Source organism: Pieris brassicae, chromosome 8 (assembly GCF_905147105.1).
Source record: "Pieris brassicae chromosome 8, ilPieBrab1.1, whole genome shotgun sequence".
Lineage (NCBI taxonomy): Eukaryota > Metazoa > Arthropoda > Insecta > Lepidoptera > Pieridae > Pieris > Pieris brassicae.
Genome location: NC_059672.1, coordinates 6789786 through 6806161, shown reverse-complemented (window position 1 = coordinate 6806161; position 16376 = coordinate 6789786). Strand labels below are relative to the sequence as shown.

The 16376-nt window shown below is 32.9% G+C and overlaps 1 protein-coding gene across 2 annotated transcripts in view; it reads right to left on the bottom strand.

Moving 5' to 3' along the window:
* Nucleotides 1-4880: 4880 nt before the first annotated feature.
* The window catches only part of LOC123712955 (beta-1,4-N-acetylgalactosaminyltransferase bre-4-like), a 112766-nt gene continuing 101270 nt past the window's right edge, over nt 4881-16376 (bottom strand). For both annotated transcript variants that reach the window (XM_045666367.1, XM_045666368.1), the window contains exons 6-10: nt 13627-13724; nt 12833-13022; nt 10878-11000; nt 10096-10191; nt 4881-9061 (exon numbers count right to left, since the gene is read on the bottom strand). In XM_045666367.1, coding sequence (XP_045522323.1) covers nt 8929-9061; nt 10096-10191; nt 10878-11000; nt 12833-13022; nt 13627-13724 — 640 coding nt within the window. In that variant the 3' untranslated portion in view covers nt 4881-8928. The remainder of the gene's footprint in view (nt 9062-10095; nt 10192-10877; nt 11001-12832; nt 13023-13626; nt 13725-16376) is intronic.

The following is a 16376-nucleotide window of genomic DNA, read 5'->3' as shown; positions in this document are numbered from 1 at the left end:
AACAGTTTTTTAATATTTTTACTTATGTACTTATGACGTTGTGGCTTATGATATTTTCCTTTGAATAATTGTAAGATACAGGGTAAAACTTGCTGAGTTTCTCGCTCGTTCTTCTAAGAACAAGGCCTCCTGGTAGTTTTGCTAACGGATGGCGTAGTCTCGCTCTTTCGCGAATTTTGTAAATATTTTGACATTCATAAGCATGTGCTAAGACGCATCTAAACTGAACAAATGTAGAAAGCGTCCTCCGTTATCCACCCAATTTTTTGACTACATCACCCAATTTCCTATCTATATATAAAGCTATCCTTCAATCTAGTCGGCGCATCGCTCTTTCTGTTTCTGTGTTTCGTCCCTATGGGCCAGTCCAATCGGCCTGTTTTTGACCATCGGCCATCTGTATAACGAGCTATGTGCTCTCCATCCGTTCGAGTTGTTGGGCATGTTTATCAGCATCTGCATTTGGTTACTTTCACTATTCTGTTTATCACTGAGCCTAAATCAAATTCTTAATTATATATTGCAGTAGAAATAAGTATCTATCGCAATGTGTAATATACTATGAAAGAGAACAAATTCAGAGATTAATAATATTGATATTAAAATAAATAACGAAAGTAGATTACATTTTTAAACCGTTATTGTTTATACAACCCGAATATTGCAAAAGTTATTTTTTGGACAATATGGTATATGGCTGCTTGGCTCCATTAAGATAGATGTAATTATTCGTTTCGATTCGAATCAAATATAATATATTTGATATTAAAGAAATATGTAATGTATGTAGCTCTTGAGGCACCAAGGTTAATCCCCTTATGTGTTGTTTTCTGTACTTTAGTTTATTTATAATGTTTAAGCAATCGTAAAAATAAATAAATCCCTCACTCCGGTGGCTCTGCGCCACCCAAATAGTGTCTTAGCCTCTGTAATCAGAACCTTCCAGCGAATTTTTAAATATAATGAATAATTGCACAATGAAACTTGTACGGTTTGTCAGAACTAACAGGAATTGACAAACATTGGCCTGATTTAGTTCTTGTTTAAAAATATCAATTTTATAAACACTTGTGTACTAAGATAGATTGAACCTATTCATTTTTCCTATATGAATTGAATGTATTCGAGCAAACTTGGAATAGTAGTGAAAGATATATGGTTCAATTTATGCGTGCGCGTCCTATGAGACAAGTATTGAGCTATTTGTTACGAAGTACAGTTTCAGTTGATTTACAGTACTTTAATTTGTTGAGATCTCATTTGTCACTTTCTATCTAAGCGTAAACACAATGTGACAGAAAGAGACGAAATACTATTTTAGTTTTATCGAAACAAAGGCGCGTTTATTTGTAATTAGTAAAACAGAAATACGGATCCTGTTTAAGACGCCGTTGACCGAAACTGCGGAATAGTTTTTAATTGTTAAATTATAATGATTAAAAAAGAGTAACGAAGCGTTAAAGGTCACACTGTCACAGGGACTAAACTTTTCAAATTTGTTTTAATTATCTTTTTATTAATTTTGAATCTTATTAATTGTGTGTGTACAAATGTATGTATTAAATAAAGTTTACAAACTTTTTGAAGTAAAACTTTATCGGCGTTGTAAAAAATGTACCGTCACATATTTCGCTTACGCGTCACATTATTCCGTTACACGACACATTTTTCCGTTACGAGCCATCTTTTTCTTGCCCCTATCACGGTTGATTCGAAGCCATTAATAACAAAAATATATTGTTAGCGGTAGTTGATCTAGTTCTTAGGGTAGGAAATTAAACACTTCAGTCATGACTTAATTCACTATAATTTACTTAACTGATTTTACGTGAACTCTATAACTTCAAACTTGTACAAAGAAAAAAGACCGTGCGCATGTGTCACAACCTCTTTTATAATCACAACTCCCTCCTCCGACTCGATTTTGCAAGATTCTTAAGAATATATTTCATAAAAATGTTTCTAATTTAATTAAATAAATATTAGAAGCTAACAATATAATAACTGTAACAATAATAGTAATAATTCTATCACAATTAATGAAATTCTGTAATAATCTCAGTAGTAATAAGGTACATTGAAATAATTGTATTATTTGTATTCATGTCTGTGATAATAGAAGCGTTTTGTTAAGCTTTATTTTATTTAACCAATTTCTGTAAAGTTACATATTATAGTAGATCATTTTTTGAAAAATAAGGTAGTAATTAAGTTTAACTTCTTACGTGTGTTCACGCACACATTGTTTTATTCTAACACATACAATACTATAAATAAAACACAACACAGGTGGTGGTCTCTATTTGTTTGTCTGTATTATAATGGTTTTGTGTACTTGTTCTTTTAGTAGAACTGTAGAATATTTTACAGAACTGGACAGACCGCAATCCCGCCTGATGTTAAGTGAGATTCTTTGCTTTGTCAGCACGCTTGTTCAGGACTCAATTTAGCCACCGTTTGAAGGAACCTACGTTACTGTTTAAAAAAGATGGAAGGTGGCAAAGAGTTCCATTCCTTCGATTACACAAGGAAATGACGGCCCAAATATCGGTAACAAAGGGTGAAACTATAGCGAGCTTCTAGACGAGCCTAGTTTGTTATCAAGTTATGAAGTTGGATTCACCAGAGCTCTAGAAGACTGAAAGGCCACTAAACGGCGATCTTCTTAGATTAAACGATCATTCTTCTCTCCTCTCAATAGCAGCACTGGCCCAGAGGTGACTGTTGTTTGTAATCAGAACAGTATTTCATAGTAAACTCAATATTTAATTAATGTTACTGTTTAGTTTTACGATATGTTAGCATTGTTACGCGTATAAATGTTATTCACGGGTGATTTAATATAAGCGATAAGCGTGTTGAATTTCAGCTTATTCGTTTTGTGTTTCGAATGGAATACATTTATCAGTCCACCCTACCTTTTTCAATTTTATCTATTTTTAGCAACATTCCATTTTCAAAGATGTATTTATGGATTTACATATACAGTTTTTTGATCAAACCAATATGGGAATTTTACGCCTTATCTGACTGGACTTACTTGATGCTGTCCGCTACTTTGACAGCCCTGGGAAGACACCATTACTTATATGCAATAATATTTAGGGAGACATATCCTAAGCAGATTCAGATAGATTAAACTGTTGAAAACGTATACGATTTTTAAAATATGCTTACTACGAATCAAGAGCAGTCTTAACTTCTGTGGCAGAATGCTGAAGACCTTCAAGTAACACGATAAGTAAAAATGGACACAGTCTGATCTGAATTTACAAGGATCGCATTTTCATAATTTGTTATATAATGTATTAGAGTTATAAATTGTTCCTTGTGTTTTATGAAATTTGGATAAGGGATATATTTTCTTAAATTAATATCAGGGTTTAGGTTTTTTTTCTTCAAGCTATTTGAAATGCTTTTCTCTTTTTTAGAAATTATTAATGGTACTTAAAAGACCCTAAGTCGAATTAGTTCGGAAATACTTCAGTGGGCAGCTGGTTCCAGGTAGCGGTGGTACGCGGCAAAAACTGAATAAACGCTCAGTAACTGGTCGCGATTTTCTATTGACAATACCAGTCGCTCTTCGTGGAATACGGTCAAGTGGAAGTAGCTAATACTGGGGAGATGAGAACCAGAGGAACAGCACTCCATGCAAAGCCGGTGGCCCCTATTGACGTACCACCTGGCCTTGCTGAGCACACGAAGCTTCTTAGAGGCTAATTTAGTCTTCCCTTCCAAATTACTGTGAAGCTGACGTTACTCAACGCCGCTGGTGCGTTTTATACCCAACCATTGATTTGAATATAGCATTGGAGATTAACATTAATTCGCTAATTTGCAGAAAGAGGCCAAATCATTATACTGGATTGTTTGAAAGGACCACATATAATTTATGATATTTTTATACCCACTTACATGAGTTATGTAAGCTAACATTAGTAAAATTACGTATATAAACGTAACATTGAAGCCAAAATGAGCCCTTTAGTTTTTCCTTCCATCATAAATTGTAATACCAACAATTTTTTTGCAACCCCACTACCCCTAACTTTATTTTAGTTCTCATTTCATTCTCAGCTCATGTATTAAAATATTAAAGTCAGTTGACACTCAGCTACACACAAAGTGTTTAACATATATTTGAATATATATACAATAACCGCCACTGAACATAAATCACGGATTCACAATTATATAAAAAAGGTATTTAGTTTTCTCCAGATCCCATTGATTTATATTTTAAATTTTTACTTTTTTTCCTCTCGTCGTTGCAAATGTGAATATTTTCAAAACTGTTTCTGTAACTGGCAACTTGTCTCCTCATTAAAAAAAATACAGTCAATCAAGTACTCTGTCTCTTTCTGTCTCAATTTGATTGTAGTGTGTTGAAATAAGAGAGTAAAACGGTTGCTTTGATTTACTTTGTTAAAAATTGAACGGAAACGTTCAAGTAATAAAAAGTTTCGACGCATCTTTCCTACAGGGGGGCAATTTGATTGTTAAAGGAAAATAGAAAACAACGTGTACTTGAGAGTTGAGACTGAAGCTAACCAAATTGAAATCTAATATAAGCATCAAGTGCAAGGATCTCACTAAGTTATTATATAAAAATCTTTATTATAATTTCAGTTTTTAGTTTTAAGAAAATTATTGTGTTTCTCCAGTGAACCATATATTTTTTAATATTAAAATTTATGTATTTAGAATTTATTACAATTATTGTTAGGCATGGCACTAAAGACGTGCGTGACAGGATCGAGAGGCGTCTTGAACTACGTTTTATATAATATAAAACAATGTAACGTACATAGCTTGTAATAATATTTACAAGATTGAAACAATAATACCCTACAATCGTGGATAGAAATAAAACAATAAACTTCAAACAAATAATATATTTAAGAATACAGAAATGCACAGAAATAAGTGGATTCGATTTTCTATTTAGATCTTGTTCGATTGCGTTAAACAATTAATAAAAAATAATGCTATATCTACAATTCGTTACACACAGGTATCAAACAGCTCAATAACTTTTCGGTGAATTTCCGAGTCTTGACAAGTAACCTCGTTTCTAAATCTTACTCGAAGCCCCTAGTATGAGTGATATTGTATCTTTCCTGAGTCATTGGGATGCTAGAGAAGATTTTATTGAGATAAATGTTAATTGCTATGTAACCCTTGAAGAGGGTGCCTACGTCTACCTATACTCTCGGGGCGTATCTTCAACGATTTAGGCACTCGTCACGCTAGTATAACGCGCGCACATAATATCAAATCTTTATGACACATGCTACTCAGTAACTGAGTTCTATAAAAGTCTTTAAAGGTATTAGTAATTTCATTAAAATCTATCTAGATTTGCATTGAATTTATCAATAATAAATTTGATTGTATATCTGTAGAACAACATCGAATTAGAAGCTTATGGAACTTAGGTATAATAATTTCAAAAATATATCTCGCGCTTTAACGGGTAAAATTCATTACAATTAGCAGTGCTCATATATAACTCAAACTCAAAAAAAAACTTTCACTTTTGGCAGTTCAGTTCGCAAGTCAAGGGCGTAGAGCCGGCAAGAAGAACTGGCAAGAAAGTCTCCGCTACTCCTCATTATTAGATTCTAATATGCATATCACAAGGGTTGATTTAAGCTTTAAGTCTAGAATAGCTAAAATAAAGCTATGTTGTATTTTTGAGATTAACAGAGATTGCTTAAATAACTTCATGAGTTCAGCTTATCAGCTAGACCGCATGACAAAACTATACCATCAGGCTCCATATTTTCTACTGTACTGTGATCGATGACTATGGAGAATATTTTAGAACGAAAATCACCAAGAGGTGGGAGATATGTACGGAGATCAACAGCTTTGATGAAGCTTTACTAGACGAAGTGAAGGAGAATGTTTGTTATTATTGGTGTTTATTATTCATAGACGAAAACTTGTAGATGTAACATTACTTTTACAAAAAAATCTTATACATTAGATTTACGATAATTGACTTTTCGCTGCCAACAAAAAATAATACTATTCTAAATCTCACATATCACAACTGGGTTATAAAATAAGCTGTTACAGATTAATTGTTAGGTAGATATTCAGAGACGAGACACTATAAGATACAGAAACGAAAAAGCGCGGCCCACGTTTGACATACAGGACAGCACTCCTTTCTGATTCTGACTCTTGACACACCATTGAATATGACATATGTCAAACTTGACCTACGGGTGTCAGATTTAACGCTTAGTCTCGACCTGCTACCCTTAATTGTCTTATAAACTAGAAAAGCTATTTACAAATAAGTACGCGTTTAAAAACTCTTACATTTTTTTATAGTTCACAGGTAAAATGAGATATTATAGTAACAAATATAATAAATATGTTAAAATAATTTTTTGGTTAGTTCCGGTAGGGCTACTCTGTAAAATATATCAAAACCAAAGACTTTATTGGAATTATCTTCTTATAGTCAAGAAGATAATTCCAATAAATAAGTTTAGCGAAAATCGTTTGTTGTTTGTTTAACATCGGTTGCTTTGCGGCATATGTGAAATCATGTCGAATTCATTATTTGTGTATTGAAATTTTACAGTGCCGTAACCATACGGTAAACACAGATTAACATTAAAATATTACACAAGTTGCGGGAAAAATAGTAGCAAAAATTGTTTAAACCAATAAAATATTAGGCCAAATATTTATTCATTATAATCGGGAGTTAAAACCCAAATTAATTACAGATCCAATAAAAAGCTAAAAATAACTCTAGCTATTAGTTAGTTTCAATTTCATAATATTTAACGAGAAACATATAAATAAGATGTGTTATTGTCCAAAAACCTCGAAATAAATCAACAAGCTAGTAAAAATGATATAGAGTATATTTCCTTACATATTCAAGGATTCAAGTCCAGCTAAGTAGGACTCCAGTTTCAACGCATCACGGGAGTCTTAATTAAGCGTCGACTTTGAATCTCACCCTAAAACACCTAAGTTACAACAACTATATCTATTTATAAGTGTAATCTTCGATATTTATTTCATGGATTTGAAGTAAGTACATTAAGTTAAGGACGGCGAAAACGTCGAATCCGTTTTAAATAAATTTATTTTAAACGAAACGCGAGATTCTAATAATACTTACGTAGACTTAAAGATATCCGTCTACCATTTGTTTTTGACCACTAATTAGTTTAAATATTTTATTGAGATTCTTATTATCAATGGTAACTATGATTTTCTCAGTAATATAAATAAACAGGGATTTTAAGATCTGGAGAGTAGCTTTTATACTGGAGATGGCATACAATTGTGGCACCGGCCACAACGCAACGCAAACCTACCCAAATAATGTTTTACCCAAAGTTACTTTTTAAGACGCCGTTTCAACCACTTTATTAAAAACAAATTTTCATTATCGATTTAAAACTGTACACATTCACTAACAATCTTAAGGAGCATCTCAACTTGTCCTATGCTGAAAGGCATAGTATTCTACTTGTGCAACAGTTGTTTAATTATAAAACACAAATGTTATACAGAATTTATTTAGTCATTAATATGTCCAAAGGAAGAGAATTGCCCATGGAATCATAGTGTGGGAGCTAGTGAAGTCTCTTTCTGTTCCCTTTTTATTTATTTCTTTCTTTCCTATGTATTCAACAAATGTTCAACTTTTGTTATAAGGATTTTTATAACAGAAACGTTAAATTGAATGAACGCTTAGAAAAACTCATATTAAATGGACCTTGTCTTACGTACCTAAAAACTAAATTGTAATGTATCATTTTAGCTCTGGGCTTCACATTTATGTACCTGTTTCGTGATTTGTATTTCTAATAAACAATTATAAGCCTTCTGTGCTTGACACACGCCGTCGACCTTTGTTTTTAAAGCATGCCGATTTCCTCATACTTTTCTTCACCGAGCGAGTGTTAAAAGCGCACATAGTAAGTTCATTGCCCAGGCAGGGTCTGAACTATCCTCAGGGGCGGTAGATCTAGTAATATTACTATCACTAGTATTAAGAGTACTTCCAGATGTCAATAAAAGCTCCTGTATCTTGAACCCAACTTAAACCAAAAATATCGAAGATACACAGTGTAGGCCTTTTAACACATTTAAGTATAAAATGGGCGTTATATGATATCTATTCTATTGATAATGAGAAGTCCACCGTTTTCACATTCGAACGGTTTATACGCCAAAGGATACAATTCGTCGTTTCCAGCAATATGTAGTTAACAATTCTATCTAAGCATTTACAATACAAAAACAATTTGGTCATATTTCCAAAACAAATGAGAATCATAACATTCATTTAGTTTCCTGGACTACATTTTTACATATAAATCACAATGATGATGAGTACCTGACACTTGAATTGGCAGGACTCATGCGCAGTTTTAGAATGATTGAGTTTTCATAAATGCCTGGCTATGAAAATCCACGGATTGGGGTTTTAGACACGTTTTGTAACGTTGCATCTGCTTGCGCACAAATTCTTGCCAAGTTACGTGTCCGACACATCTATAAATGGTTTACTGCCAATACTATGAACAGTTCGTTGAATAAATGTGTTTACATAATGAAGGACATTACCTTCCAGCAGTGCCCTTAGCAATAAGTAAATCGCTACATTATATATTTGTATTGTGCAGTGCTCCACTGATATCTTTCGAATAGACTAAAGTATCACGTAAACACATTTAATCGACTATGTACATCTTAATGACATGTAAAAAAGCGAGACAAGACATTTAACTGAGACAGCTAAAGATTTTGCGTAGAGAACTAAAAATGTTTGGTTTCACTTGCTGTTGTGGACTATTTCGTATGTAATGTTCCCGCGTGTTTAGGAAATATCTTTGACAGGCGTTACCGTGAATCGCCAAACAGAAGCTTGGCGAAATATGTTCGTCAGCTACGTTCGTCTACATTGGCTAAAACGTGTGTATATAGATGATGTTGTACTACCTGAACTACATCATATTCTAAAGTCGATAAACCGTCTTTTTGGAATGTTTTGCTTGTCTGCGATAACAGTTGGTACCTGTAAAAAATATTGTCTCAGGAATCAATCAAGGAATAGTTTCATGTGAATGAATAAAGGTATACTTGTCGTTGTTGTTGTGTGCTTGAGTAGATAGATCTAAAAATAACTTTGTTCACGGAAATATCTTTAAGAACATACTTAACAAATACATTAATAACTTTTGAAGTTATACTACTTTTGACGCATTAGGGAAAAATGATGAGAGTAAATTTTTAACGATGCGCGCGCACAGCCTCACAAAAAACCGACACCGAGAAGTTAGCATAGCCAACATAAAATAAAAAAATTACATGTTCTTTAATTATGTAGAAATATTTTTATTTGTGATATTTAAATAAACTTTATATACAAGTAAGCTTTATAAATAAGCGATATATTAAAACTTTCCATAGAATATTAATATATATATTAAATAACTTCCTCTATTGTTAGTGTTTAAAAGATTAAAAATTTAAAAATACTTTTATCTTGTTGCGCTAAAGAAGTATAACTTATAATTTTTTACATTAAATAAATGATAATTAAATCAAACTTATTAAATTCTTTGTAAACTAAATGTTAGTGTCCTTTCCACGAATTGAGAATTCATATATTCAACAACAAAATTATTATATATAATAGTGAATCCGATAAAACAGATTCTATCTACTTCTTTCAATATTGAACTAATTTCTGAGTTCGTGACCTGAGCCCAGCAGTTTAAGTACTTCCTTCAAGTATGTTCTCTCACTATACCGTTGTGAGTTAAGAGCAGTCGATCAGATTAGTAAAAAAATCGACCAAAGAAATATGTAGAACGAGAGATTTTAACAAAAATAAGTTATTTGAAAATCATTTTTCCGAATTATATTATCATTTGAAGGTGACAAAACAAAAGAACGCGGCACTGTCAATGGTTTTATAACTTCGGAATCATGTCAAAATGGCCGACCATTTTTGAATGCCGTCTGTATTCTAACAGATTTAAATATTTAAAATTCGAACGTGTTAAATACAGCATACAGTACAGTACAAATAAATGTTTTTTTTACCTCTTAGGATTTGGTGCAGATTTCTTATGATCCAGCATCGCATAACGAGCTATTGACATCTTGTACCTCGCTATGTGGTAGTTCATCTTCTTAATCCTGAGAATAGTAAAATTGTTTATTTGTGAGAAACCTAGAAGTCCAAAACAGCGAGAGAATGTTTTGTCTCTACCGCTCTTGTGGTTTTTTAAATCATTAAAAAGAGACAAAAAATTAAACATTTTATCTAGCAAATTCCATTTAAACTTTTTATAACAGATAAGGGTATATTTTTATAAAATTTTAAATCAGTCAAAGGAAGAATGAAAACGAAATTAACCAAAGACAATCTTTCAAAGTTTTAATTAGAAGTATCATAAAGACTGAAGAAATTTCTTAATATCCCAACTCACAAGATCACCTTAAAAGATAGAACCTGGGCAACCACAAAGAAATAGTTACTTCTACTACTACTAGTTAGTCGATAGATTCATAATTTTTCTAATACTTGATTCTAGACTTGTTACAAACGTAAAAAGTTAAGTTTAAAAAATTGATATCGTTCTATTTTTAAACCGAACCACACCTACACACATAAGTTTAAATAATAATCTCTTTTTATCACAGCATAAAATACAATTTAATAAAAAGAGATGTATGGGTACAATTTACCGTGGGGGTTAATTATAAACAAAAATTTAATATAAATATTATTCTTAAAGTGAAGTTTATAAAACAATTTCTCGGATCGAACTCTTAAAACTAATTTTATAATATTCGTAATTGTGTTTTTAGTATAGATTTACCTGTAGAACATGTCGTCATCTTCGCCACCCCATCCCCAGTATTTATTTGAGAAGCCGTTGACCTTGGTAAACTGTTCCAAGGTCATTGCAGACACACCGCCGAATATATCTTCGTATGGCAACCTAGACAAATTTTTAGTTTTATAGGTTAAGTCTGTACAAGAAGACAACCAGCGTGCAGCTCATTAATGGGAACTAATATGCAGCAATTTATTCACAAAAATTATATACTTTTTAAATTAAGTTATAGATTTTAAAATTGAACGTGTATAACGCTATATATAATTACGTGACACTATTTTTAACATAAAAATGAAAGAGGTTCTAAAATTAAAAAAATGGGTTCGTGCACTAGTGTACACACGTAAGTGAAACTTCTTTATGACCTTATTTTTATAAAAATGAACTTACAGAAATTGATTAAATAAAGTTAAATAAGATAAAGTTTAACAAAAGGCTTTTATTAGTCAATAAATCATTTGTGTTTACGGAAAAAACGTAACTCGTAATATATTTTGTATTTTTATAAATTAGAAGTAGATACATTAGGTGCTGATAATAATATAAATAGAAAACGCCAGACGAAACGTACCGTACCATAACGGATTTGTATATCAGAGATGCTGTTGACTAAAAAATAAATCACACTGTGACCTTTCAGGTCTGGGCCTCAGATTTCTGTATCTGTTTCATGATCATTTGTCAATCTAATAGGCAAGTAGGTGTGACTGTGGCATGTTTGGGTCTAAGGCAAGCCGGTTTTCTACAATGTTTTTCCTTCACTGTTCGAGCATTAAATAATACATAGAAAGAAAATCCATTGGTGCACAGCCGGGAATCGAACCTACGACCTCAGGGATGAGTGTCGCACGCTGGAGTTATGACGACAACACTGTTCTTTATGTCTAAATGTTTGATATGTTTTTTTAAGCCTTAAATTATTTCCTGATCCAATTATATCTGTTTATCCTATGTGTTAGTAAATATTTGTAACAGCATGTATCAGGAACCCTATCCGGTAAAGGCCTCCTCCAAGGCCTGCCATCTTTCTCTATCTCGAGCTATTTGCATCCATTGAGGACCCGTTATTTGTTTGATGTCATCATCCCATCGAGCGTAAGGTCTGCCTCTGTACCGTTTGCCTGGTGGGCCATCTCCATGCCTGTTACGGCCTTCGGCCACCTGTGATCTGTAAGGCGCGAACTTCTAATCTCTTCTCTCTATTTCGCGATCAATATTAGAACATGTTGCAAATTATTTCTACTGAAATTTTTAAAGTATATCTTATGTAATTGGTCACGACTTTTGTTTTTGTTATATTCATTTGCAAACCTACGTGTATGCTAGCCTTGTATAAGGTTTCTATCATATTTTATAGTTGGTTGCTTGTTTCTGATAGCAATACTAAGTCGTCTGCAAATCTTATATGGTTCAAATATTTGCCATGGATGTACGAGCCTTGTCTTCTCAGTCTAGTTTACTTGGGGGATAAAAAATGGGGAGAGTGGGTCACCTCGTCTGTCTCCTCTACGCAATGGAAAGCTTGGTCCTATGGATTCTAGCTTCACTCTACTAGTGCTGTTTTCATATATATGTTTTAGTATAGTTATGTATTTGACCTCTACATTCTGTACTTTTAGTGTTTCCCATATACTTTCGTGAGATATAGTATCAAAGGCTTTTTGGTAGTCAATAAATGCGATGTAGAGGGGTCTTTGTCGCTCTTGATATTTTTTTATTACTAGCTCTGATGTATGAATGTGGTCAACATTTGTGTATATAAAAATATAAACTTGGTAGTAGACTTATGGGCTATGTTTGTTACTAAAGCTACTTAAATATACGTATGCCTTGAACTTTTAATATACAAAACTTATTTATATAAATTAGCGTCTATATACCAGATTCTTTCGCCTTTAGATTAGAACTATAGCTAAAGTCATTGTCATACTTACTTAAAATGTAGTTTATCTATAGAAGCGGACATGTGTCTCGGCTGTTTAGGACATGAGTATAGGTTTCTTGAGTCTAGAGGCAACAAATCGATATCGTGAAAGATGAAACATTGCCAGCCTCCAGCTTTCTGCTTTTGACTCTCGGCGAAACCTACATTCATCAGTTTTGCACGGTTGAAGTCACTTGAACCTGTAAAATTATCAAAAAATTGAAACGAAATTGAAAGTTTCGATAGTTTTCTTTGTTCTTTTAGTCTTTGTATTTATACATTCTGCAAATGTATACAAGATGAACAAAAAAATACATGGATTCTGAGTGCATGTTGTTTTTTATTTAAGGCAAGTTTTCTATAGAAATTTCACAATAGGAAGTAGTCGGTTATGAAGTCTTACAAACGATGTCAATATTTACGGTTCAAGCTATCGAGATTTCAGTCATGCACAATCTTCCCGCATACTTTTAACGTTATTTGTTAAATAAATTAGATTTCATTCATAGTTTCATTTTCGTATGTAGTTTTGTACTTCTTGCGCTCATTTTATATTATTTCTTAAGGCCAGTAGCGCTTTTTTTTTATAATTTAATTGTACTAGATTTCTGTATACTTGTGGAAGAAATGTTACTAAATAAATACATATTTTACTACTTATATTTATTGTTGCTTTCTTTTTTGTGTTATGTGTTAATAATAGTCCCTACAAGAGATTAATTACAGGTAAAGAAATGTTTTAGTGTAAATTTGTATCATAAATAAAGACACTAAAACACATATACAATATTATTTGTTACCTACCTTCTTGTTCGACGATGAAAATTCCATACTCAATTTGTTGTTTCATTAAAAAAGGATGCATGTGGTTCAGGAAAATCGCCAAATGTTGTTGGCGATCCCTACAACAAAGAAACAAAAAATATATATAGAGATTGCATGAAATGAACGAGCTTTGGTACTATAAACCGATGTTTGGTTGTTTAAATAAGCCCCATTTATTTTAAAGAAAACAAATTTACGTTTTATGGGGCCCGCGTACTGCAACTGAATAAGTTTTCGGCTGCAGTACGTACTTATGCTGTACTGATGTGCTTCCTACAGCAAGTACTAGCATTCGCTAGAACAAATGATATGAAGAACATATGAAGATGAAATAAAATATTACTAAGATTATGCCCACTTGGATACGGACACACCAGTTGCGTTCACATTACGCAGTCATTTTATACCCACACCTAAGGCGTTAACATTCTCTTAATGATGATGTAGGGAAAAGACTCATTAAGACTAGTTATTTGAAATTTAAAAAAAAAACAACACATTGCTTTGTTAAAGACCATTCATTTACTCCTAAGTGGCCGGTGAACTACGTATAGTTATCACAAAATTGTCTATAATAAAAACCACACGACAATTATTGATACGCTTTCCGGGGCTCAAAACAATTCTAACTAGAGCACATAATTTCTTCATAGTTCTAAAAATGTATCAAATTGATCCGTTGCATAACGAAAGCATATAACAAACCACCTACTTATACTGCACGCGATGAAATGGGATAGGTATTTTGGAGGCTGTTGATAAGAGCTGCACAATAAGGTAGCTGTCGTGCTAATTTACAGTACAATCAGCGACTGATATAATACACCTAGTATACTGTAACTTGCTGTATCAGGCGAGATAAACTTATAAGATTTATGGTGACGTAAATCTAATCCACAATGGCGCGAAGTAAAAGATCCAGCGAGGAATGTAATTTGTGGTGTTATTTTGAAGGCTTTAGAGTTATACGTTAGGCTTTATTATTGTATGATTACGGATTTAAGGGTCTGTAATGCCTGTTAAAATAAACTGTCTGTCGAAAGAATCTCTGAATGCAAGGCATTATACTCATATGCTTTGAATACAACAGAATTAACGTTACATAACAAGAGCTTGATATGTTCGCTCTGGAATGATTTATTTTCGAAAGTGTCGGTACTTTTTTTTCATTTAAAATTGGGGAGAAACAGAAAGATGATAATCCTCTGATGTTAGGAGGTACCGCCAAAGATGCTCACACTGCCAGAAACCTCGCTTTGTGAAATACTTATAACCACTTAATCCGTATTATAGAAGTAATTATTTAGTTAAATCAGATTTATTATGTTTTTGCAAATTTAATGTTTACGATAATTGTTATATATTTTCTGATGTATCAACATCATATATCATCATTAATGTACAGTCCATTTAATAAATAACTAAACGTTCTTGCAAATTTTAGTACTTGGGAACCAGAACCTCAAGTAAGCCTGGTTAACACAGGTGATACTTTTCACGCAGCAAAATTTTGCATTAAGAGTATTCTGCCAATGGAGAATATATATTTCATAGTTTTAATTATTGTAATGTTATATTAATAACCATTACGCTGTTAATAAAACTAACAATGTTTTCAACTAAATAAATATTTGATCAGAATTCTGAGCATTGAGAAACAATTATTACACGGAATATCAAATTTAAACCAGTCAAAGAACGTTTCATCCAGCCACAGAATATAGGTATAATAATTAACCTACAAAGACGACATCATACGAGTCGAAATTCTTATTTTCTTAGGATAAAATTCATTTCAACAAATATCCAATTTCCTTTTGGAGCTACAGAAATTGTATTAAAGAATCTTATCCAATTTGATATCTTATTATCTGTGAAACGTGATCGCATTGAGCCTGTTACATATATACAGTTGTCTCTGTAATTCATTTATTTCAAAACTGTGGTGTTAAACCTCGTAGCCATGGCCTATGATTTTTTTCAATAGGCGAGTAGGTGATCTGCCAGTACTTGACACACGCTATAGTTTTGTTTGGGCCTAAGCGTTCCTGTTTAGTCACGTGAGAGGCCAAACGCCACTAACGTCCATAGACTATAGAATTATATTTAGAAAAATAGAGTTGGTTATTGGGTAAGTATTTTTTTACAGGACAGACGTAAACTCAAAGTCAAAATAACTTTATTCATATAGGTAAACAAGTACACTTATTAACGTCAGAAAGGAAGTCAAATTAATTTCAAAATTTACATTTACTACCAGCTCGCAAAACAAGGGCGTAGAGCGGACAAGAAACTGGCAAGAAACTTTCCGCTTAACTTAATCTCTAAGTTTCGAGTCATACAAATTGTTTGAACTGGAGCAAATTAATCCCAAGGACTAGAATCATTTAAATATTCGTCAAATGTATAAAAAGCTTTATAGTAGGGAAGGAAAGAGAAACGAAAAGTCGGGTGCATCGGACATCCGCAACGTAGGGAGGTTTGCAAATACGCTGACGACCTTTATGGTAGTAGAGTATAGCGAATTATTGGTGGTACACGGCCAGAAGTGTCTTAAAAATCTCTGTCGTGGAACGCCAGACGTCAAGGTTCAAGTAGCATATCGGAGTTTTCATATTAGGCCCCGGGATTGGAAGCCCATATCTGCGCTAGAAGGTGCAGCTCTTAAATATTAGTAGAAATACCTCAGATACTAAAGACGCAAGTGTTGTGGTCCTTGATAATTATTG